Source organism: Dendropsophus ebraccatus, chromosome 4, assembly GCF_027789765.1.
Source record: "Dendropsophus ebraccatus isolate aDenEbr1 chromosome 4, aDenEbr1.pat, whole genome shotgun sequence".
Lineage (NCBI taxonomy): Eukaryota > Metazoa > Chordata > Amphibia > Anura > Hylidae > Dendropsophus > Dendropsophus ebraccatus.
This window is the reverse complement of record NC_091457.1, coordinates 40281137-40306098: the sequence shown is the minus strand read 5'-3', so window position 1 is coordinate 40306098 and position 24962 is coordinate 40281137. Positions and strand designations below refer to the sequence as shown.

Sequence of the window (24962 nt, the reverse complement as noted above, 5' to 3'; positions counted from 1 at the left end):
AGCAGAAAACAGAGACAATGGAGTCTCAGTTAATGTACCATTCAAAATGGAAGTACTTTAGAAAATAATAATTGAGTCCAGTGTTGCCTGATAATCATTCTTTATAAAAACATTACAGTTACACAGTAAATATGACATTATTTATCCCATATTCTGAACACCACACTAGTGCTGCCAGCATTAGTAAAGGGGGGTGGGGGGGGGGGGGCAAGTTTAGAGAACAGGCCGGGGCCTATGGTAAAGTTTACCAGCCCCTGGTGACCAGTGCCCTGATCCACAGCTGCCAACCACATTAAGGCTGGGTTCACACTGAGTTTTTGCAGTCCTTTAACATAATAGTTTTTAAATGGTTACTTTTAATGTACAAAAAAATGCGGTCAACCATGTTTTTGTGTACGCTGAAAAAAGAAAAAAACGCATCCGCTTTGATCTGTTTTCTTTTATAATGAAAGTCAATGGAAAAACGAATCCAAAGGGATTGCACACAGTTGCATCCATTTTTTCATGCGTTTTTTACCCTCCTAAAATATGTTAAACTGACTGTTAAAACGCAGTGTGAACACAGCCTAATCAGCTGTTGTCCTCGCTGACAGCCGCTGCAGAGCAGAAACCTTTACTTTTTTTTCAACAGCAGCTGCCAGTGAGTAAGGGATAGCGAGGGGAGTTCATTAGTGGGGGAGCGGACATACAGTGGGAGTGGAAGGACACAAGTTGTCACTCACTACTCACATTGAAGTGTAGTGAAGAGACAGCAAAGTTCCAGTCTATCCAGGAATTGAAATTGTCTGGCTCCACCATCCAGGCACTTCAGGTCTCCCTCCTCAAGTCCTCCCCCAAGTCCCAGAGAGCAGTGGTGTGTCACCTGATGGGAGGAGGTCATGAGGCCACACCAGTCTGACCTCCCTCGTCTGCATAAACCCTACTTGGCATGTAAGCTATCTTTTCAGGAAAAAAACTAAACAATTAACACATATGCATGGGTATAACAATAGCTGTATCATCCATAGCTGCTTCCAGAGGTTAAAGGATTACTCCGGAGAAGGTTTTTACTTTAAATTTTTAGCAAATACATAGTATTAATGAAGTTATATTACTTTATAAAATAACTTCATTAAAATAAATAAATAAATAAAAATAAATAAATATATATTAGAGATGAGTAAATATACAGTAGGAACAAAGCGAAACGCTTCGTTCCTATCAGGATTCTGCTCATTAGGCTGCAGGGCTTTAAAATCTGCTCCGCTTCCTGCGCTCCTCCCTCGGTGCTAGAAAAAGATGGATCCAGTCCTGGAAAACTGGGAAAAGTTTCCCAGGATTGGGTCTAGCTTTTCCCAGCACCAAGCGGAGCAGACTTTCAAAGCCTGCAGCCTGATGAGCAGAACTCAGATAGGAACAAAGGGGGATATTTATCAAACATGGTGTAAATTAGAATTAGCTCAGTTGCCCTTAGCAACCAATTTTCCCAAAAAATCTGTGAGGAAAGTAAAGTGGAATCTGATTGGTTGCTATGAGCAACTGAGCTAGTTTAACTTTACACCATATTTGATAAATCTCCCCCAAGTTCTTTGCTTTGTTCCTACTGTAGATTCGCTCATCTCTAATATAAATTTTATATACCAGCAGCAATGTTCCCTCTAAGCTTCAGCCACTGCTGAGCGAAATGGCAAGTGAGCTGAGCAATGTTCAAGCAAAGCTGGGCAAACCAAAAATTTAACACAGGAATGTCGGTACCTAAGTCTAATGTAAGGTAGCAAATTAACTCTAGTGGAACAGTTAGTGTACCTTTACATGTACATTGGTTACAGATTTGATGCAATAGTTAGAAATTTAGTTATATTGGTTTACACAGCATCAGATCAGTGCAATTACGTCCAGTGACTCACGTGGGGCGTCTTCTCTGATGAGTCGTTCATTTTTCTTTTCCAACCAGGCCGGGCCGTCTTGAAGACTTCTGGCCACGAATCTTCTCTCCAGAATCTGCGGAGATAAACATTTAGGTTCTTTGCTCCAGCACTTATAGTAGTTAACCCCCTCTGTGCTCCTATATAGTTTTAAAGCCCCCCTCCAGGATGCCCTTAGTGTTATTGTTAACTCCTCCACTGCCAGAATGCCCCTAGTATTATAGTTAACCCTTTCCCCCTCCAGGATTCCCCTAGTATTGTAATTAACCCCCTGCTCTCTCCAGGATGTCCCTAGTTTTGTTAGATGCTCACAGTATAACTCCCCCCTCTCCCTTGGATGCCCCCAGTATAACTCCACCCCTCCCCCTTGGATGCCCCCAGTATAACTTCCCCCTCCCCCTTGGATGCCCCCAGTATAACTCCCCTTTGGATACCCCCAGTGTAACTCTCCCCCTCCCCCTTGGATGCCCCCAGTATAACTCCCCCCTACCATGAATGCCCCCAGTATAGCTCCCCCTTGGATGCCCCTAGTATAATAAATGACCCCCAGAGGCCCCTTGCATTAACCCCTCAGTCCCCAAAGTAATGCCCCTTGTCTATACAAAGTCCAAGTAAAAAAAAAATCCCACTCACCTGTCCTCATTTCCAACGCTGGCCGGCCTTATCCTCCTGTAGTCTCTGGGGCTTGCAGCTGTCCTCCTATAGGCGGCACATGATAAATTGACATCATGCGTTGCCTGCAGTAGGAGACGTTCGCCGCTCTTCTGTTCAGGAGCAGGGAGTCCCTGCTTCTGTGCACACATTACGTAGCACGCTACAAAATGTACGTACATGAGCAGGGATTTACCCCTGGATTTCCTGCTCTTGTACAGTAGTGAGTGGCGATGTGTACACAGTACGCATTGCCACTTACTTTACATTTGGGGGGCAAAGTTTTATGCCGCTGAGGGGGTGGCAGTGAGCGGGGCTTCCCCTTGAGCTGAGGGGCTGTGCAGCTTAAAGGGAACATTGACCACAATGTGTGATTTTTTGGTTTACATATTCATATTAATTATTAGCATAAAAAAAACCCTGTCACCTTATTGTGTATTGTGTGCATTTTTTAACATATAATTTCTGTTTGTTTGTTTTGCAGCTGTGTACAATATCCTTATTTGCTGTCCATGCACATCTAAAGCCATGTGATGTGAATGAATTTGAAACTTGCCTGTCAAAAATCATGCTAATTATTAAGAAGCCTAAGTCTATAGTAAGTATCCTCACACAGTAGCAGATGTAATGTGAGTCACCTTAAAGGGGTACTCCTATCCTATAATGATGACATATTGCTAGGATATGCCATCACTTTATGATTAGTGCAATATAGCAAGGTCAAAGCCATTACTTTATAATGTTTACACAATGTACGTTTTGTATCAATCAATTTGATTAATACAAAACTCACGTTCTACTGCAGTCAGAGGGAATCCCTACTGGAGTGTATACACATAGGGGGACATGTATCAAGTGGCATACATATGTTTTTTTTGCAAACCGGCTCTTTACGCGCGATTCACAATTTTTTTTCATCAAAGATACGCCGAAAACCTACTCCAGTCCTTAGCTGGCGTAGGTTTTCGGCCGTGCGCACCGGAGCGCACAGGATTTATGTAGCAGCAGTCCGCCCCTACATAAATCTCCGTAGCGCCGGAGATGTGGGGACATTTTTAAGTCCGGATTAAAACGTCGGACTTAATAAATGTCCCCCATAGTATACACTCCGGCAGGGATCCCTAGTGGCCACACAGAAAACTGACTAGTCACATAAGCCTGACATGTCACACAATGGAGATTGCGGTTCCGGCCGCATTCTCCATTGTGTGCTATAGTGAATTGGGATGCTGGAGCAATTACGCATGCTACGGTATATTACATGTTTATTTATTTATTTTTATATGTTTTATTTATATAATGGAAAAGGGGGGTGATTTAAACTTTTATTGAGGGAGGGGCTTTGGGGTAGTGTAATAATGATTTTCACTTTTTTTAAACACATTTTAAGTCCCCCTGGGGGACTTGTACATTCAACACTTTGCTTATTTACACTGATCACTGCAATGCCATAGGCATTGATCAGTTTAATAGGCTTTCTGCTCATTAAGCCTGCCTGTCCCTGCCCAGGATGCTAAATGACAAGATCCCTTGCGCCAGTGTGGGCTATAGCATCTTCGTGATGTCATGCCGTGTGATCAGTGGATAGGAGGAGCTAAATAAGGTTGTGTTCTCTGATGAGGGGAACATTAAAGGGGTTATCCAGTGCTACAAAAACATAGCCAGTTTTGCCCCACTCTTGTCTCCAGATTGCTTCGGGTTTGAAACTCAGTTCCATTAAAGTAAATGGAGCTTAATAGCAAAACACACCTGACCTGGAGACAAGAGCAGGGCAAAAGTGGCCATGTTTTTGTAGCGCTGAATAACCCCTTTAAGTATTAGCTCATGAGCAGGTAACTTTGAAGAAAATACCTGTGCTGCCTGCCTTTCGCACTCACACAAAGCTCTGCACTGTGCATACAAAGCTCTTAACTGTACACACACACACACACATCTGCACTGTACACCCAGCTCTCCTTTGTACATACATTGCGTTTTTTACTGTACACACCAGCTTCTCACTGTCACACACAGCACTGCCCATTACATCCCTTACCTCCCTCCCCCTTCCTCACATCATAGATCAGCATTATATATATATATATATATATATGCACAAGGGCAAAGAAGTAACAGCATCCAACGAGGTTATAAAGTGCAAAAAAAAAGGTAAGGTGTGTTTATTCAATCATGGCATTACAGGGTTAAGTAGATTTTACCCACTCTGGTTTTTATGCTTAAAGTGTCACTGTCGTTTCATTTTTTTTTTTTATTTTTGCAGGAATCAATAGTGCAGGCGATTTTGTAATTGGGTTTATGAGGCAAATATGCCATTATCTGCATTCAAAAGGACTTTCCCCAGGTCCCCTCCGTCCCTCCTCTTTCCCCTTCACTGCTTATTATCAGGAAATCTCGACTCATTTACATGAGTCGAGTCCTGTCTGTTCTATGAAGAGGGGAGGAGGAAGATTAGTCGCCAGCAGAGAGCAAAGAACAAATGATTACACAGAGGGACCTGTGTGAAAGCAGATATTCAGAGGTCAGAGAGGTCAGTGCTGACCTAAGAGGAGATAGCCTGGTGATTTAGCTGTAAATTAACCCTTTGTTGTCCTGTTTTGGTGCCTCATGTCCCTCCACTTCAACTGCTTTTTCATGATAAATGTGCATTTTTCGGCTAATAAACCCAATTACAAAGGTTTTTTTTAATCGCCTGTACTATTGATTTCTGCAAAGAAAAAAAAAATTAAATTAAACAACAATGTTGCTTATCCCTGTAATGCCATGATGAAATAAACACACTTTCACACTTTTTTGCCGATCTCATAATCGGAGTTTTCCTTTGTTTTCTTTTTACATTATCTCCTGCAGTGCGGCCCATTCTTCACGCCGCCTGCTCCCTGCCCTCAGTGGCGCTTTCTTCTTATGCACCGGCCCACTTTATGCACTGGAATACAGGCCTGGCACTCCTAGTGTAATGATTTCCTCTCCCCTTGGTGCATTGGAATCATGGCCACTTCACCAAAGGGAGGGGATATTGCTATACTGGGGGCACCGAGCCTCCAGTGCATAGAGTGGGCCGATGCACAAGAATAAAACAACCCAGAATGCGTGAACTGGACAGCGTTTTGAAAATGTAAAAAAAAAAAAAATTGGATTACGACATGGTACATTCAATTTTACGTCTGGGCTTTGACTATGCCATTCCAATACATTTACACGTTACCTTAAACCACTCTAGTGTTGCTTTAGTAGTATACTTTGGTTCATTGTCCTTTCTTTAACCACTGACAGTCCAAAACATGTTTTGCACAAGAATATCCCTGTATTTAGCACCATCCATCTTCTCCTCTTCTCAGCCACTGTATATGTCAGGGTAACGTCTAAATGGTATTCTGCAATATACCATTGTGTACCCACCCTGTACCTATTCACTTTAAAAGGCCACACTTTTTTTTTTTTTTTTGTGGAAGTCCTAAGTATGGCAGACTGCACTTTTGTATCCTTCAAACAAAATATATATATGCTTTTCTAAACAAGCTGAACTTTACAACAGGGCCTATAATCCTGTATCTACGTCCCTGTGCACTTTTCCGGTGCAAATCTTTTCATTATAATTTTTCTTTGCTGGTTCCACTCCTTGTTTTGGCTAAAAATACTGAGACAAATACTGAACAAAATAGCCTGAAGGTTCATAGCCTAAAGATTCACATATTTTTGCCACTTAGTAGTATGTCGTATTGGATAATTTTCCTCAATAAATAAATAACCAGATCTAATATTTTTGACTCATTTGTTTGATTGATTTCTCTTTAGTTGCTTTTACGACTTGTGTAAAAATCTGATCTAGGTGAAATTTATGCAGAAATATTGAAATTTCTAAAGGGTTCACAAATTTTCAGACATCACTCTATATACCTGTGACAAGAAGTTTAGATGGGCTGTGCTTTGCGTTGTGTTAGTCCCATGTGAATGTTTTAAAAAGTAAATGCTATGTTTTAATGGACTTCTGCTTTGAGCTTCCTACTCCTCTTCTAGCCACAATTTGTGTATACGTTATGAAATTTTCATCTGACAAACATATCAACAGGGAATACAATTGCCAAAAAAAAAGTGTTACACGTAAACTAATTTTGTTGTATTTATCATTTTCTACAAAAAGGTAATTTGAATTATTTAACAAAATATACATGTTTATGTAGTTTTTGAACCACTTGTTTTGCTTTATATTTCAGGAACTAGAAATTAGAAGCAGTGGAAGTGTCTCACTAAATAATGTGGCCATTTTGTTACCATATGATAACGGTAAGAAAGCTAAGCAAGCTTAAAGAGACTCTATCAGTAGGTTTCTGATGTCTTATCTAAGGGTACCGTAAAATAGTGACAGAGAAGCTGAACAGAATGATGTATCACTTACATTGTTCTGTGCAGCTGATCCAGAGTTATCCTCCTGAATAACATGGACAATAAGTAGTCCCCTCCATTATGTGTGTGAGCCCAGTAGTCCTGGATATTCATGAGAAGCAGAAAACTCCACCCACCAGCTGCTGATTAACAGTTATCTATCCATGCTTTGTATAGGCAGACAGCTGTCAATCATGCAGTCAAGTACACCAGGGGCGCATTTTAATAAATGTCCCCTTAGACTTTTATAAGGACCCACTGTATAGCCAAATGCCTCAATTTCTTGCATTTTTCTTACTTTGAAATTCTCAGCCAGAGAAGGGCTCCCAGCCACAGAAGGGCTCCCTGACGGGCATTTCTGATGACCTGGAGCTCCTGCACAATGATATCCTCCCTTTCGAGGGGATGGAGGATGCCACTGTGCAAAGAGATTGGGTTACCCTTAATACACGAACATCAACCCGTAAGGGCATCCCCCTTCTTACTACCGGCAGTCCATCAGTTTTGTGCAGGAGAATAAGAGCAGCCCCAGAGCTCCTATACAGTGATGTCCTCCCTCTCCAAGGGGCCAGCATGTCTCCTATGCAACTGAGTGCGCCTGACGCTTGGAGAAGAAGGAAGTCAATGTCTGTGAGCTCCAGGGCTGCTCTCATTCTCCTCCTGCATAAGACTGATGGACTGCTGGTAGTAAGAAGGAGAATGAACTTGGGGGTTGCTGTTGGTGTATTGAGGGTGACCCAATCTGTGCACAGTGACATCCTCCCTCCGGAGGTGACCAGCATGTCTCCTATGCAGCTAAGCGAGTCACCTGGAGAGGGAGGACATCAATGTGCAGAAGATGTGCCCCGGGTCACCAGAAATACCTGGTGGGGAGTCCCTCACTGGCTACCACCCAACGGTTTAGAGTGGGGATTCCTGTCATTATGATTTTCAGTAAATAGTGGCGCACAATGCACCAATACTTACTGCTTGTCTTTACACTCTGTGGGCTGGGAGCTCTGCACTTTACCCATGGAGTGTAAAACTAATTAAACACATTTACATTGGTCCCTATAGGAACACACAGCTCAGTTCTCAAACATCTCAGCTCTGGAACAGCCTTCCAGAACCGATTGTGTAAGAGAACAGAGGTATTACTGTATTTTACTGTCCCATTAAGGGACTTCACTATGTGTCTGATCACATACATAATACACTGCAGTGCCGATCTAAAGCGTATGCCTGTCAGTGTTACACTGACATACACAGCAGATCGGACTGATCGGCTTCCATAGCCAGCACATCAGAGGCCTAAGTGAGGCTTTGCAAAGAGATTCCTCCTTCTGTTACCCTAATAGATGCTGTGGTCACACTGAGTGTAGCATCTTTAGGGTTAACTGTCAGGATTGGAGTTCAATTCCGTTCCCGGGAGTACGCTCCGGCCGGGATCCCATTGCACACAAGGCATTGTCCACACCGCAAAACTACGGCCGTAGTTCTGCGGTGAGAACTACGGCCGTAGTTTTACATACTGTGAACATAGCCTTATTACGTTTTAGAGAATTCCAAGATCTGATACACATTAATGAATGATGTAAGACTAGCCTTATACTGACCAATTATTCCCAATCTACTGCACTTACATATTCTTCCTGTCTATTGTATTATTCTTTATTCTTTGTTTATGTGTTGTCAGGTAACTTGACTATTTTCAAGCCTACTACATTTTACATCATTGTAAATACCAGCATTGGCCTTAGACTGGAAATTCAGCTTGTACCTATAATGCAAGTTTATTTATATTTACAACGTTCTTACTTTGGCCGTACATGTGGTAAGTACATAACTAATTGCTATGCAATACATTTTTTTGAATGAGAACATTTATGCTTGATTAATGTGTTCTATGAATAAAATTGGAGAGACAGTGTAAACCCAGACCACAAAATAGACTTGCTGTGATCTCAGTCAGGGCTGGGATGATAGTAATAAATTCTTAACTTTTTTTGATTCCATTTATTTTTCTTTCTTCTCTTATTTTATTTTTTTAAAGAAAAAAACTATAATCAGCATGCAACAAAAAGTATCTGGGTTTTTCCCATTGCAACCAGTCGCAGCTCAGCTTTTATTATATCAGAGCTCATCAAAGGGTCATTTTTGTCTGATCAAGCTATCCCCTATTCAAAGAATAAGTGAAAAGTAGCTGATCGCAGAATGTCTAATTTCTGCTTCTCCCTGTTTTCCAATAAAATTGAGTTTACGGGCACAGTTGGAGTGCATGTGCCCATTTATTCTCTATTAGAGCCTTGGGTACAGTGTTAGGCTGTTTCCACGAGAAGCTCCTATAGACAAAGAATGACTGGAGGTGTGCATGTATGATTGGAGCCTGGGGTTTCCAATCTCAAGATTGCAAATATTGACAGCTCAGGGGGCCCAGTGTATTCCAGGAGCAGGCCACAGGGGCTCCCTGATGGCAGATGTTGGGCCCCATAGCAGCTGCTATGGCTGCTACGTTGTAATTATGCCCCTGCTGGGATTTCATGTTATGGTCAACATAGACAGTATGTCCCAGATTTATCGAAGGGTGTAAAATATGTACTGGTGTAAACTTCCCACAGCAACCAATCACAGCTCAGATTTCATTTTATCTGTGCTGAAGCTGAGATGTGATTGGTTGCTGTGGGCAGTTCACACTACGGTATGTTTTACACATACCATGGCCCCGCCCCTTTTTCCTGGCCGAATTCAGGCCTCATGCCTCTTAGAGAATCCGTCCGGCCAAGTGCCCGAACCTTCACCCGGTGTAGCAAATCTGCCTGCAAGCATGATAAATGAGGCGCAGGGGAGGCCACGCCTCACGTTGCCTTGCTGACCCCCCCTCCTGGGCTCCTCCTGCCTGCTCATTGGGCAAGCAGGGCATACCGTAGACATATGCCAGGGAGAAGGGGCAAATCAGCACTTTCTCCCTGGCATAGGCCTCTGGCAGGGCCTTCATAAATGCCCACCCATGGTGTCTGCAGACGTCCGCAGTGAACACACAGGAAGCCAGAGACTGCCAGCAGTGGTGAAAGGGCATGTGTGTAATTTCACCTCAGCGCACTCTGATGAATCTGCAGTAAGTTTCCTGTTACAGGCAGCCCCTAAAGCAATTGGGCCTTTGACTTCCTGGCATGACAGCAGCAGGGGCGGGGACAGGGACCCTGGGCAATTTCCCTGTTTGCTTTCCTCCCTAACACCTGCTCTGGAGATATGCATGTATATATATATATATATATATACACATATAGGCTATGTTCACACTACGTATAGAGACCGGCCGTTCCATACTTAAATACCAGCCGGATGATCTTCGCGCGCCCGCATCAGAGCTTCCCACAGCCGGAGCCGCTCGCTTCACTGTGTGAACTGACAGGGTTTCCTATAGCTGCCGCAATTCATTGAATTGCGACCGCAGAAAACTGACATGTCAGTTCTTTGCGGCCCCACATGGGATCCCGGGCCGGAGCGTATACAATGTTTATACGCCCCGGCCGGGATCCCATTGAAAGAAAGGCATTGTTCCACTTCGCATAAAGAACGGCCGTTGCTGCCGATGGCAACAACGGCCGTACTTTTACGTAGTGTGAACATAGCCATATACTGTATTTTTCACTTTAAAAGACCCACCCCCACCCCTCCAATCGTATGTGCCTAAAATGAAAGTGCTGCACCTAAACTTAACCCATGCCTCCAACCATTCCCCTCGGGCCCTATCCCCCAGCCCAGCCGCCCACTCTCCAGCCCGCCGCCCTCAGCTCCAACCCTGCCGTGTTGCGTTTGATCTTTCCCCAACTAACCTCTCACTGTGTCTTGTTCTTCAGGTTTATTTTTTAACATACTTAAAGTTTTCGATCATGTCCCCCATTTCTCTTCTTTCCTCCCGATTATAAAACTATAGAGACTATAATTCTTTATTTATACAACCTTTAACATTGGGTCGACACCAGTAAAAGGATGTATAGATAAAAAAATATGTATGTACATTTATTTTAATGAAAGTACCCCTTTATAAGGCTGGGTTCACACTATGTATATTTGAGGCTGTATTTGTGAGGCTGTATAGCAACCAAAACCAGGAGTGGATTGAAAACACAGAAAGGCTCTGTTCACATAATGTTGTAATTGAGTGGATGGCCATCATTTAATGGCAAATATGTGCTGTTATTTTAAAACAACGGCTGTGGTATTGAAATAATGGCCGTTATTTACTGTTATATGGCGGCCATCCACTCAATTTCAACATTGTGTGAACAGATCCTTTCTGTGTTTTTAATCCACTCCTGGTTTTGGTTGCTATGAGGACCTGACATGAGGACCAAATACAGCCTCAAATATACATAGTGTGAACCCAGCCTCAAGGGGTAACTGCACAGAGGTTCATTGACTGCTCAATATTTTTTTATTTCATTTAGGCCTATGTGGAAATTATAATGATAAACAACTTGATGACTACATTATACCTAATGGGATGGTAGTGCAAGATTTAGGAACTTTCTCAAATTCATGGAAAAATGATCAAACTTGCCCAAAGGCCTCAACTGATGTTATTGATCCATGTTCCATCAACATTCAGAAAGGTGAGTAACATATAGTTGTTGTGAGCACAACACGGTAGATTACATATGTATTTTGTACTTTAAAGGGGAACTTCGACATTCCCACCTTAATTATTCAGGAAGTGACATCACCATGTTATCCAGGAAGTGAAGCCTTGATGCAGTATTAAGTATAGGAAAAAAGCACTTTATAAGCATTTCCCATAATAAGTGTATATTGGTGATTTGTATAACTTTTGGGGGGCAATACAATTTTTTAATAAAAGATTGTCATCATATTTAAATGTAATGTGGTATATTTCTTTGTATTGAAATCTACAAATGCATTATCCAGAAATTCTTCAAAGCAGAATTTCCAAAATGAGCAAAGCATCTATCACAGGATTCTGTACTGACATCACTGAGGATGGTGTGCTGTAGTAGAAAAATAAGCCCCATAAGGCAGGGCAGACATATTGTAATATGCACCACAATGAACACAGCAGAAAGCCAACCTGGCCTTACTTGCCACCAGTGTGAAGGGGGACCTCTCTAACAGCAGTAGTCCGGCTGTATATATACCTATAATGTAAATGTAATACAATTAGAAATTACAATTGAAGTGAATCACTTCACTGGGCTATGCGGTATACTTGTCAGCCAGCTGCCTTTGAACTCCAGTGCAGCTCCCTTACTGGGAAACTGACAGAAGTTTCCCAGGACTGGATCTAGCTTTTCCAGGCACCATTAGTGGAGCAACAGGGAGCGGCACAGAGTTCAAAGGCAACTGGCTGACAAGCCTTTTAGAGCAGAGTAGTGGTTGGTAACCCAGATGAGAAGTTTTTAACAATGAGAGGGAAAGAGCAGCATATCTTGAGAAGGAGACAAGTTTGTTAAAAACATGTATTTGCAAAAATATTTTACTTGACAAGCCCTACAAGTTTAATTACTATATATTAGTTGATATGGGAACACCCTTCAGCTCCATTCACTTCAATATAACAAAGCTGCAAGACCACGTCCAAACTGAGAACAAGAGTGGTTTGTTTCTGGAAGAAAATGGCCATGGATTAATAAGCTTACACTATCCTTTTAATAATTTCAATAAGGGTCATGAGGGAAAGTAAGTGGTAATCATTTTATACAAGCTAGTCTGTAGCATAGTGTGAAATCTTGACCGCCATGAATTCTTCTATCTATGCAAAGTCTCAAGCTCAGACATCTTCAGTTCCTCACAGCAGGTACTCATACTCTGAACTAAAAAAAAGTTCTTCTCAGTGTCACACACTGCCCCGTGGATTACCATAGCTCCTATACTGCCACATACTGCACTATGTCCTGTGATAGTTATGATGCACTGTGCCCCCTTAAAGGAGAAGTCTGACTGGGGGGGGGGGAATCAATTACCACAGGGGGTGGGGGGAAACATGATAAAGACAGTGGGGGAGATTTATCAAAGGGTGTAAAATTTAGACTGGTACAAACTACCCACAGCAACCAATTACAGCTCAGCTTTAGGCAGTGCTGAAAGGAAAGCTGAGCTGTGATTGGTTGCTGTGGGCAGTTTGCACCAGTCTAAATTTTACACCCTTTGATAAATCTCCCCCAGTATTTTTACTGCCCCCCCCCCCCCCACATCACTGTATCCTGCCGGATGTCATCCTCTCTTAGGGGGTATGTCACGACTCAGCTGACATGTCACAAACGGGTGAGATTTAGCCCACTCAGGCAATCAGTGACTGTAGTGGTTTCCCACCCCAGTCACTGACTGCTTAAGCGAGGCATCCGTCAGCCAGGTTGTGCCATAGCTGCAGGTGAGCTAGGAAGACTGCCGGAGGGTAAATGTCCTTTTTTAATATGTTCCCCATCCCCAGCCCAAAATAATTGTTTACCCCCACTAGACTTCTCCTTTATTGAGAAATAATGCACTGCCCTCCCTCTTAAAGTATAATGTGCTGTATCCTACCTTAATGAGGTATAATGGACAACAGCCCTCCCCCTCATTAGGGATAATACACTGTGTCCCTTCTTAATCAGGTATAATGCTTTAAACCCCCCCCCCCCCCTTAATAAGGTATAAAGTACTATGAGCCCTTAATACACAGTGTCGCCCAATAAGGTATAATGCACTTTAACTCCCCCTTAATGAGGTATAATGCACCGTGCTCCCCTCAAAAAGTATTATGTACTGTGCCCCCTAACACACCCTTTAAGGTATAATGCACTATTTCCATCTTATTGAGGTATAATGTACTGCTCCCGCTTCATACACTGTGCCCCTAAAAAGATATACACTGCTACCCCCCCCCCCCCATGAGGTATAATGCACTGGTCCGCCCCTGACAATGAGGTATAACGCACTGTGCACCTGTCTTAATGAAATGTACTATACTATCCCCCTATTGATGATATATAATATACTTTACCCCCTCATCAGTTTAATGTACTGTGCCCCCCTGTGCAGTGTTTCATACTCACCTGTTTCACTCTTTCTCTGTCCTCAGCACATGCCAATCTGGCATCTGTCCCTCAGGTCTGGCTCCTGGTGTGAAATGGAGGGAGCTGATTACCTATCATGCTGCCTCCATCTTATACTGAGTGCAAAGGGGTGGGTAGTGCAGGCAGCTGGAGACTCCTTACCTCGCCGATTCTCTGCACACACAGCACTTATCAGCGTTTAAAGTGACAGGGTTGCTGTATGTGCGGGGCACCATATACACAGTGCCTCTGCCAGAATAAAGCCACTAATAGAGGTGTTGTGTATGGGAGGAGGCTGCCTCAGCCTTGCACTCAGCCCTGATTTATATGAGGTAAAAATGTTCAGCTATTATACATTGTTTTGTTTTATACCTGTGATCTGTGTTTTGCTACAGGGTAAGGGTGGGTTCACACTATGTATCTGTGCAGCTGTATTGCGGGCGGCAAATCATCGGCCGGATTTTTCCGGTTCATGCGTACGCTGGAAAGTATACGATATACGGCTGCACAGTGCACACTATGTATGAGCCTACGGCCCGATCGTAAATGGACCCGTAAAAAATGAACAAGACCATTGTTTGCGGCTGGAACTGTGCAAATTCACGGCCGTGGATTAACAGGCGGTCCGTACGGAGTACTTCAAAAATAGCCGGCAATGATGCTGAATGCCGATGCCTCTAATAGTTGATATATTAAATCAATAAAACACATTTTCTTTGTAATAAAGTCCCTTTCGTTGTTAAATAATTAAATTCTAACGAATCCATCATTGTGCAATTAAATATACTGTTAAAATAAATATATATAAAAATATACATTTATTTATATATATATTTATTTTAACAGTATATTGAATTGCAAAATGATGGATTCGTTTAAATTTAATTATTTAACAACGAAAGCGACTTTATTACAACGAATGTGTTTTATTAATTAAATATATTAACCATGAGAGGCATCGGTATTACTGCAGAAGATCGCAAACCCCGGTAATAGCGATTCCTGTAAACTGTTTCCCTGCTTTCACAGATGCATTCCAGAGGTGTTTGCATCACTTTCTAAAGATTTTATTTGTTATTTTTAGTTGAACCAGATTTCCAAGTAAATGACCGTATGTTTTCAGCCGCATGTCTATTTTTTTCCACGGCCGTAGTTTCAGCCGCACATTTCCAGCCGCATAAAAAATACAGCCGCACAGATACATAGTGTGAACATAGCCTAAGGGTGGGTTTATACTGAGGAATTCTCCCGGATAATGTCCGCGGAATTCCGCTGTCTGTCCGTGCGCCTTTCCGCCGGCTCCATAGACACTATTCTATGGGCCAGCGTATTCCGCTATCCACCAAATGAAGTGACATGTCACTTCTTTCGGCGGATAGCGGAATACGCCGACCCATAGAATGGTGTCCATGGAGCCGGCGGAAAGGAACGCGGCCGTGCGCACGGACAGCCGACGGAATTCAGCGGATATTATCCGTGAGAATTGCTCAGTAAACCCACCCTAAGCAAGTAGGGGCAGCATCCTGTGAATGTAGTCATCCTGTAACATTTGCCAGGAGTTGTAGCTGTTATAAGCATTTGTAAAACAATGTTATTTTAATGATGGAATATTATTTTGTAATACAGATTCATATGCATCACTGTGGTGCTCCAAGTTAAATGCCAAAGATGAACCTTTTGCTGTGTGTCATCCATTTGTCAATCCATTTGCCTACCTTTTGGTAAAGAATCTTGACATTATCTATCTATCTAATTATCTATCTATCTACAGTATCTTCCTATGTTGCCACCTGCATCTGCATATACAGCAGCCAGCCATCAGTCACTGATGAACGATATAGAAGAGGCAGTATGAATGCTCCTCTGATATAGAGACAGAAATATAAATAACCATGAGTCCAGTGTATGCTTTAGATGTACTGTACCAACTGCATTATCATAACAGCACTATGGAGACTAAGGCTAAGGTCATAAATCGATGTCTGGTTGAGCGGCCAAAAATCACTGTGTTGTGCTGTGTGATCACATGGTACCATGACTCATATAAGTTAATGGGATCTCTGTGCACCTCACAACTAACCATGACCTTGACCCTGTAGTCTTAAGAGATCCATCTCAGATGGATTTCTTGTAACTGCAGGGTCACCGCCACTTTGGGTTGCAACGCGACCTTATTCACTTACATGGGTCGTGGTGCTACATTAAACAGTGATTTTTGCCGTAGAATCAGAAATCACTGTCTATGCCTAGCATTATAAAGTGGCCTTGCTGTCAGACCTTGCTGTTTTTTTGGTCATAACAACCACAGTTAAGCTTTACTTTTACCAGAGCTTGTTAATATATAAAAGTTGAGCTGTGATTGGTTGCTATAGACAACAAAGACATAATTACTTTATAACAGCTTCATAAGTTTCTATCTGGCATTTTTGCTACATAAAACATTTATCAAACATGGTGTAAAGTGAAACTGGCTCAGTTGCCCCTAGCAACCAATCAGATTCCACCTTTCATCTTCCAAAGAGTCTGTGAGGAATGAAAGGTGGAATCTGATTGGTTGCTAGGGGCAACTGAGCCAGTTTCACTTTACATGTTTGATAAATCTCTCTCTTTCTCTCTCTCTCTCTATATATATACTGTATACCACAGCACTCTCTTGCTTAACTTTCTCAACACTTATTATTAGCCACAGCAATGATTGCCTAACTGTCTGGACTCTTGGATTATTAGCCACAGCCTTAACTGAATTAGGCCCCTATTACACGGAAAGATTATCGCACAAAAAATCATATTGTTTGGATTTAAGCGATAATCTTTCCGTATGTATGCAAGCAACAATCAATCAATCAATCAATCGACTAAATAAAATTTGTTTGTGCCGTTGATCACATCTTTTGAGCTGACCATAAAATAATCATTAATGGCTAATTGTTTGCTAATCGTTCGGTGCATGTACGCATCATTCATTCGTTCACTTAGTATAGAATATACAAACTATTGTTCCGTGTATTATGATGAATGATTTTAGGTCGTTCAAGAAAGCACTCATTTGTGACCGTTTATCGCAATTAAATATATTGGTAAACTCTAGAGTTAAGCGAACCTGAAGCATGCTCGAGTCGATCCGAACCCAAACTTTCAGCATTTGATTAGCGGTGGCTGCTGAACTTGGATAAAGCCCTAAGGCTATGTGGAAATCATGGATATAGTCATTGGCTGTATCCATGTTTTCCAGACAACCTTAGAGCTTTATCCAAGTTCAGCAGCCCAAGCTAATCAAATACCGATCGTTGGGATCGACTCGAACCCAAACCCGGTTAGCTCATCTCTAGTAAACTTCCTTGGCTCACAAGACTTGTCTGCCCCAGTGCCCAATACTTTCCCTACCCTATTTTTGGCAGGGCAACTGTCCTGTTGTTACCCCCATTTTGCTTCCATTGCAGCCTTCTACCTCTTCCTACAGCCATTTTTGGGCCTAAAAATTTGGTTTCCCATTTGGTTCAGGTTCAGATCTGAGTTTTCAAACTTTTTTTACAAGTTTGGCCCAACCCATCGAACCCAAAGTTCCCCAGATCTGCTCATCACAAGATACTGTGTAATGAATTTTGTACCCATTTACAGTATAATTCTTTACAAAATCTTGTCAAGCAGTCATCTGATATGAATCCTTATTGTTTGCTTTCAGTAGATCTGCCTCGGTCATGTGGTAGATACCCAGGTAGATAGCTTGTTACTCTTACGGGACAGATAGGCTGTGTGTCCATAATCCAAATCACAAACCCATTTCTTCCTAATAGCCAAGGGATGTTCCCGGAATAGTCACCAACATTGTGGCTATTAGATAAGGAATGTTGGTGAGGTTTCAACTGTGTTTATAATGTATTTTAAACATGAACGTGGAAATGCAGCCTTATCAGACCTGTCTATCAGACCTGTGCCTTGAGGCAGTCTACTACTCACCATGTGTCATCCACTGGCTTAAAGGGGAAGATCGTTGCACTCGGCTCTTTTCATCACCCCCCCCCCCTTCCGCAATCTCCTACTTTTCCCCTTCCTTCTGTACCTGTGGTCATTGAAGAAAGAATATAATGCTTTTCCTCTTTGCAATATACATTGCATGTGGTCAGAATGCTTATATGCTTATTATTATTTGAGCATCGGTTGAAACTAAATTTATTCAAAAATCCATTTTGACTTTTTTAATATCTAATTTCTTGTTTCCTTTGTAGAAATGCTTGTATGATTCTTGTCTGTGCAAAAATTCTGAAAATTGTATGTGTGCAGCAGTTTCAAGTTATGTCCGAGCGTGCTCTGAGCGTGGTGTGATTATTAAGGACTGGAGAAACAAGATGTGCAGTAAGTGCAGTGATTTGATTATTTTTGCAGGTTTAAAGTTCCATTTACGTGGGACGATTATTGGCAGAATTAAAATTCATAGGAACATTCATTAATGGTAATTGACCCATGTAATAGGGCCACAGGGCCGCATCAGCTGACAAATAGGAAAATGGTTGTTTGTCAGCTGACTAAAAAATCATTCTTAATCAGCCACACATTACTCCATATAAATGGGGCAATCGGCAATGATGAAATTACAGGGGTTTCTATCAAAATGGTCACATGCTAAACCACCTTTTAAAAAGAGTTTTCATTCATCCAGGAAGGACAGTTTAGCAAGGGGGAGGAGATTCTTGTATCTCAAGACTGGGGCACTGTTACTACCGTGTTTCTGTGAAAGACCACAAGAATAGACTTAGCTTCATTTTGACTTGAAATATAAGTCATAGTCCAAAAAAATAAGCCCTTGTTAAAGTCAGCTAACCAGATCCCTGATACGGGGAGGATAAGCATCAGCCAATTAGTGCCAGACTCATTATGCTCCGCTCCCACCTGCTCAACACAAGATGCAGGGGAGGCAAGAGTGGTGAGAAGATGCATGGGGGATAGAGTATAGAGTATACCGGAAAACTACAGAGAGGAAAGCGAGTTATACAGGATGGGTGGTGCCTTACTAGGAGGATGTATACAGTATGGGAAAAACACTACAGAAGGGGTAGGGGAAGATGTACAGTATGCTGGACCTTACTGCGGGGGGGGGGGGGGGGGGGGGCAGTATACAAAATGGTGGAAGAACTACAAAGGAGATGGGAAGGTGCACAGTATGGATGCCTAACTACATGGGAACTTATAGTATAGGAGCCTAACAACAGTGGGGCATACAGCATGGTGGCTACCATATAGTGTAGGGCTATAGTGTCGGGGCATCTCCAAAAATGTGTATCTCCAAAAATAACACCTGCCCTGAAAATAAGCCTTAGCCTTGGAAATAAAAACTTCAGGCCCTGTCTTATTTTTGGAGAAATACAGTAGAAGCCATAGCATTGCTATTAAATCTCGCCTATGAATTTTGTTAGGAACTGGCGAAACCCTTTAAGGGCTGCACGAACATTTTATCTTTTAGATGTAAGCTGAAAAAGTCAGCTCTTCGTTATGAATAGTGTTAGTCTATTTAATTCAAAGGCAAGTGGGATGATGGCAGTCAGTAACTAATCACTTGCTTACCTGCTCGGCACTCGATTACTATGAGCTTCAGCAGCAGCATACTACATTGATCCCTATGAGCAATCAGTGCAGTGCTCAAAAGGTGCCCCCTAAGGGGGCTAAAAGTTAATATAGTAAAAAATATGTTTAAATTACCGCCCTTTTCCTATTTTAGGGAAGTTTCACAGCTCCTCTGCAGATCCTGGGACCCATTCAGCTTCACACTACAGGATCCGCAGCGGATTTCGTTGCAAACTCGCATCGTGAAATCCACTGCGGATCCGGTACGTGTGAAGCTACCCTTATAAAGAAAAATAAATAAATTAATTTAAAAAATAAACATTATTGCTATTGCAGTGTGCAGAATTAATAAATTATCACATTTCTGATCTCATACGGTAAACAGCATAAGCACAAAAAAAAAACAAAGTGTAAAATTGCTGATTTTTGGTCACATTAAATTCGGAAAATTGGAATAAAGTGATCAAAAACAAAACAAGCTACCGATAGAAAGTACAGATCATGGTGCAAAAAATGACATTTCATATAGCCTTATAAGCCAAAAAATAAAAGTGTTATAAGCATGGTAATAGAGCAATTTTAAACAAATTTAGTTTTTTAAAAAGGTTTTAATTTTTTAAAAACAGTCAAATATAATAAAAGTTAAATAAGTTGCATATCATTGCAATCATACTGACTTAAGGGACATATATAACATGTCAGTTTTACCATTTGAGCAAATGGTGTAAAAACAAACCTCTCAAAAATTAAAAAAAAAAAAAAACTTTTTTTTTCAGTTTAACCACGCAGATAATTTATTTCCAGTTTCGTTGCATATTTTATGTAAAAATTTAATCCGTCATTGCAAAGTACTATTGTCGCTCATTGTAGGCTCATGTAGGTCTGTAGGTGGAAAAATGCTATGCACTTTTAAAGGGGTTATCCAGCGCTACAAAAACATGGCCACTTTCTTCCAAAGACAGCACCACTCTTGTCTCCAGCTTTGGTAAGGTTTTGCTGCTCAGTTCCATTGAAGTGAATGGAGCTTAATTGCAAACCGCACCTGGAGACAAGAGTCATGTTGTCTGTGAAAAAAAAAAGGCCATGTTTTTGTAGCACTGGATAACCCCTTTAAACTCAAGGAGAAAAAAACAAAGTGCAAAAATGAAAATTGGCTGTGTCCTTAAGAGGTTAAAGAACCTGCCACAGTTCGTCTCCATGAGACATCTGCCCATTCTTAGATGTCCTACTGCAAAAGAAATAATCCTTTTAACAAAGTCTTAGGTGGGACACCACTATGGCCACTGATTGAACAGGGAGGTCCCTGCGTGATACAGACACATGGGAGTGGAGAAACCCCTTATCTAAGGAGGAAACACATATTTAAGAATCTAAGATATTTATCATTTCTTTTTAGACAAATACATTAAAAACTGCCAGATTTCATCGACTTATCAGAGTGACGTCAATAAATGCCCACTTACTTGCCAGTCTCTTAGTGTGCCAGACAGATCGTGCTCAGTGAACTTCACTCCTATTGATGGCTGCGTCTGTAAAAAAGGATTGTACTTGACACAGCAAGGTGATTGTGTTCATCAGAGTCAATGTCATTGTTATCACTCTGGAATATACCATAGCCCAGGAGAAAAAGTGTACAGAAATGGCATTGAGTGGTAAGTATTACTGTATAGTCACTAACCTGTACAAATACTATAGTTTTCTTAGGATTTGTACTCATTCTTAGCATGAACGTTGTGCCTAAGCATAAGGTTATGCCTATACAGGCAAACATTTGAGGCCAACACTTGGATTTCTGCCCCACATTCTCTTATTTGCTTATAGTCCCATGAATGTGTGAACATGTAAAAAATATTCTTTCTAAGGGTCAGTTCACACGTACAGACTCGCAACGTTAATCTCGCTGCGAGTCTGTCAGGTCCTGGCTGTTCCCTGTCACTACATACTCGCAGCTGTCTGAACGACTGCTGCGAGTATGTAATTCGGCCGTCCTCTTAACACCTTCGGCTCCCGCTCGGCTCCCCAGCTGTGTATACTTTACCTCTCCTTGCTGCATGGGATCCCAGCGTCCTGCTGTCCAGTCCAGCCAAACAGTGGCTGCGGCTGGGCAACAAACTGATTGGCTGGGCGGGAGATCAGGACGCCAGGACCCCGTGCAGCAAGGAGAGGTAATGTATATACAGCTGGGGAGCTGAGCGGGAGCCGAAGGGGTTAAGAGAACGGCAGAATTACATACTCGCAGCAGTCGTTCAGACAGCTGTGAGTATGTAATGACAAGGAACAGCTAGGACATGCCAGACTCGCAGCGAGATTTACGCTGCGAGTCTGTATGTGTGAACTGACCCTTAGGTTCACGATTTTTTCACCAAAAATGGATGAAAAAACATTGAATTTTGAACCATTTTTCTTTTCATTCATTTCTTTTTATTCATTTCTTTAATCTACTGTACACAAAAGCGTGGTCTACCACATTTTTGTGTACGCTATAAAAAAACGGATGCTTTTTGATCCTTCTTTTTATAATGGAAGTCAATGGAAAAACTAATTAAAATGGATAATGAAAGTCAATAGAAAAGTGGATCAAAAAAGGTGCATAAAACGGATGAATAGAACAGATTGCAAAAACGCAGTGTGAACCAAGCCTTATTCTTCTGTATAATAACCTTTAGGCTAGGTTCACACTATGTAAAAACAACAGCCGTATTTCATAACAACGGCCATTACGAATTATGGCCTTTTGTCTACACAGTGTGAACCTAGCTTTAGAATGGATTGTGGATTGCTGGACTCAGTTAGGGTGCCTTCACACCTACCGTATTGCAGTAGAAAATCCGCTGTGGATCCGCAGCAGATCCGCAGCAGATTTGTAAGTGCGGATTTAATGCTGTGTTCATTCATTTAGTTAAATCCGCTGCGGATCTGCTGCGGATCCGCAGCGGATTTTCTACTGCGATACGGTAGGTGTGAAGGCACCCTAAATCTGGATTGTGGCTAGTAGTCTGGCAACTGCAATGTTTACACTAGCCTGGGGACTGTTGCTCCCAAGGTTTACACAAGACTGTAGACTGTCCGACTGCAAAGTTTACACTGGGCTGACAAAGGTGTTCATGTGATGTCTCCTATAGAGAAAGCTTATGAGCCTACACATACTGTCAAAAGCTGTTGTACATTGACCGGGACATATAATCCCCATAATACCTTTAGAGGTGGCTACATTCTACCAACAAATGGTGCACCCCAATAAAACTGACTAACACACACCCCTCTCACAGGTTGGTCTGGGTTACCTTACTTAACCCACAGGCACACAACCCGAGGTACAACACCCCTTTAATACAACCCCCCTTCTGAATCTAAATCTGCATTTCTAAAGATATATCTGTCCTCCTATATGTCACACTAATGAACTAACACAGGCTGCGGTTCTAGCTAAAATGACACTGGATGTGTGCAGTTTAAATAGAAAATGCCCCCCGATAACAACAGCCACAGGAAGTATGTATTAACAGGGTTTTCCAGAAAGCAAAAAAAGTATCAATGTTCTTTGCACCCAGGTGGTTCAGTTCTATCTCAGTCCCATTTCAGAGGTATAGTTCACTCTTTGGAACAGCACAGTCTATCAAATTATGTCAAGTGCTCGCCTTACCGAGGGCGGTCCTAGGTCCGCACCTTAGGCTGGGTTCACACACAGTATATTTCAGGCAGTATTTGGTCCTCACGTCAGGTCCTCATAGCAACCAAAACCAGGAGTGGATTGAAAACACAGAAAGGATCTGCTCACACAATGTTGTAATTGAGTGGATGGCCGTCATACAATGGTAAATATTTGCTGTTATCTTAAAACAACGGCTGTTATATTGAAATAATGGCAGTTCTTTACCGTTATATGGCGGCCATCCACTCAATTTCACCATTGTGTGAACAGAGCCTTTCTGTGTTTTTAATCCACTCCTGGTTTTGGTTTCCATGAGGACCTGACATGAGGACCAAATACTGCCTGAAATATACTGTGTGTGAACCCATAATGACGTAAATTCTCCAAGACAGCACTCAATCCTTTGTGGAAAAAATATTCCAGTCTTTTTTCAACCTTGCAAAGTTTCAGTAACGCAATGCTTGAGGTTGTTGTCGAAATGTTGCATGGTAAAATAAAGGCTGGATTATTTTTTCACAAAGGATTGAGTGATGTCTTGGAGAATTTACTCCATTTCAGAAGTATAACGTCAAGGACGGTGAAGGGGGTAGGTTACTCTGTGGGTGGATACACATTCATCAATGGTCACAAGATATTGCAATCTACTTCTATCTGTTGAGATGAGCACTATGCTTCATATTACCAGTGTAAACTGATTTTATGCATATTAATTACAAACTGGTGTAAGTAATTATTGCATTTTATTTACAGTATCTGCACCAATGGGAAGCTACAATGTGACTTCAGTACCCTTCAAAAATCAAGTAAGAACAATAAACAAGCAAAATATACAAATTGTGTATTATCTAAGGCCTTCTGCACACATATGTTATCGTTGTGGTCTGCAAAATGCACTGGTGACCCATGGAGAATCATGGTCAAGTGGGCAATATTAGTCTTGGAGCCTGCAAATCAGGGCCATATGTCTGAATGGCATGTCTGAACTTTTTGCAGTAGGTGTTCCATATACTGTCCACAAATGCAAGAGGCCTTACAGTTAGAATCAAAATTAGTGAACCCCTATTACAAGTTAAGTTATTTACAAAATATACATAACATTCTTAAGAAAAATGCTTCTTACAGGATTTTTGAGAAACCTTAGACCAGGTGTGTCAAACTCAAATACACAGTGGGCCAAAATAAAAAAAATTGGACAAAGTCGCGGGCCAACCATGATAATTATTGAATTATAGTAGCCAGCCTTCCCCTGTGGTCTCATACAGTAGTCAGCCCTCCCCTATAGTCTCATATAGTAGCCAGTCCTCACCTGTATTCTCATATAGTAGCCAGCCCTCACCTGTATTCTCATATAGTAGCCAGCCCTCACCTGTATTCTCATATAGTAGCCAGCCCTCCCCATAGTCTCTTATATAGTAGCCAGCCCCCCCTCATAGTCTCTTATATAGTAGCCAGCCCTCCCCCATAGTCTCATATAGTAGCCAGCCCTCCCCAATATTCTCATATGGTAGCCAGCCCTCCCCATAGTCTCTTATATAGTAGCCTGCCCCCCCATAGTCTCTTATATAGTAGCCAGCCCTCCCACAAAGTCTCATATAGTAGCCAGCCCTCCCCAATAGTCTCATATGGTAGCCAGCCCTCCCCATAGTATCTTATATAGTAGCCAGCCCTCCCCATAGTCTCTTATATAGTAGCCAGCCCTCCCCATAGTCTCTTATATAGTAGCCAGCCCCCCCCCCCCCATAGTCTTATATATACTAGCCAGGCCTCCCAACAGTCTCATATAGT

At 42.0% G+C, this 24962-nt stretch overlaps 1 protein-coding gene across 1 annotated transcript in view; it reads left to right on the top strand.

Moving 5' to 3' along the window:
- The window catches only part of LOC138789265 (mucin-2-like), a 71050-nt gene that overhangs the window by 2049 nt on the left and 44039 nt on the right, over positions 1-24962 (top strand). Inside the window, exons 4-10 of the mRNA XM_069967869.1 lie at positions 3040-3153; positions 7248-7398; positions 8611-8748; positions 11366-11530; positions 15593-15687; positions 18193-18319; positions 20922-21086. Of these exons, the coding sequence (XP_069823970.1) occupies positions 3040-3153; positions 7248-7398; positions 8611-8748; positions 11366-11530; positions 15593-15687; positions 18193-18319; positions 20922-21086 (955 nt within the window). The remainder of the gene's footprint in view (positions 1-3039; positions 3154-7247; positions 7399-8610; positions 8749-11365; positions 11531-15592; positions 15688-18192; positions 18320-20921; positions 21087-24962) is intronic.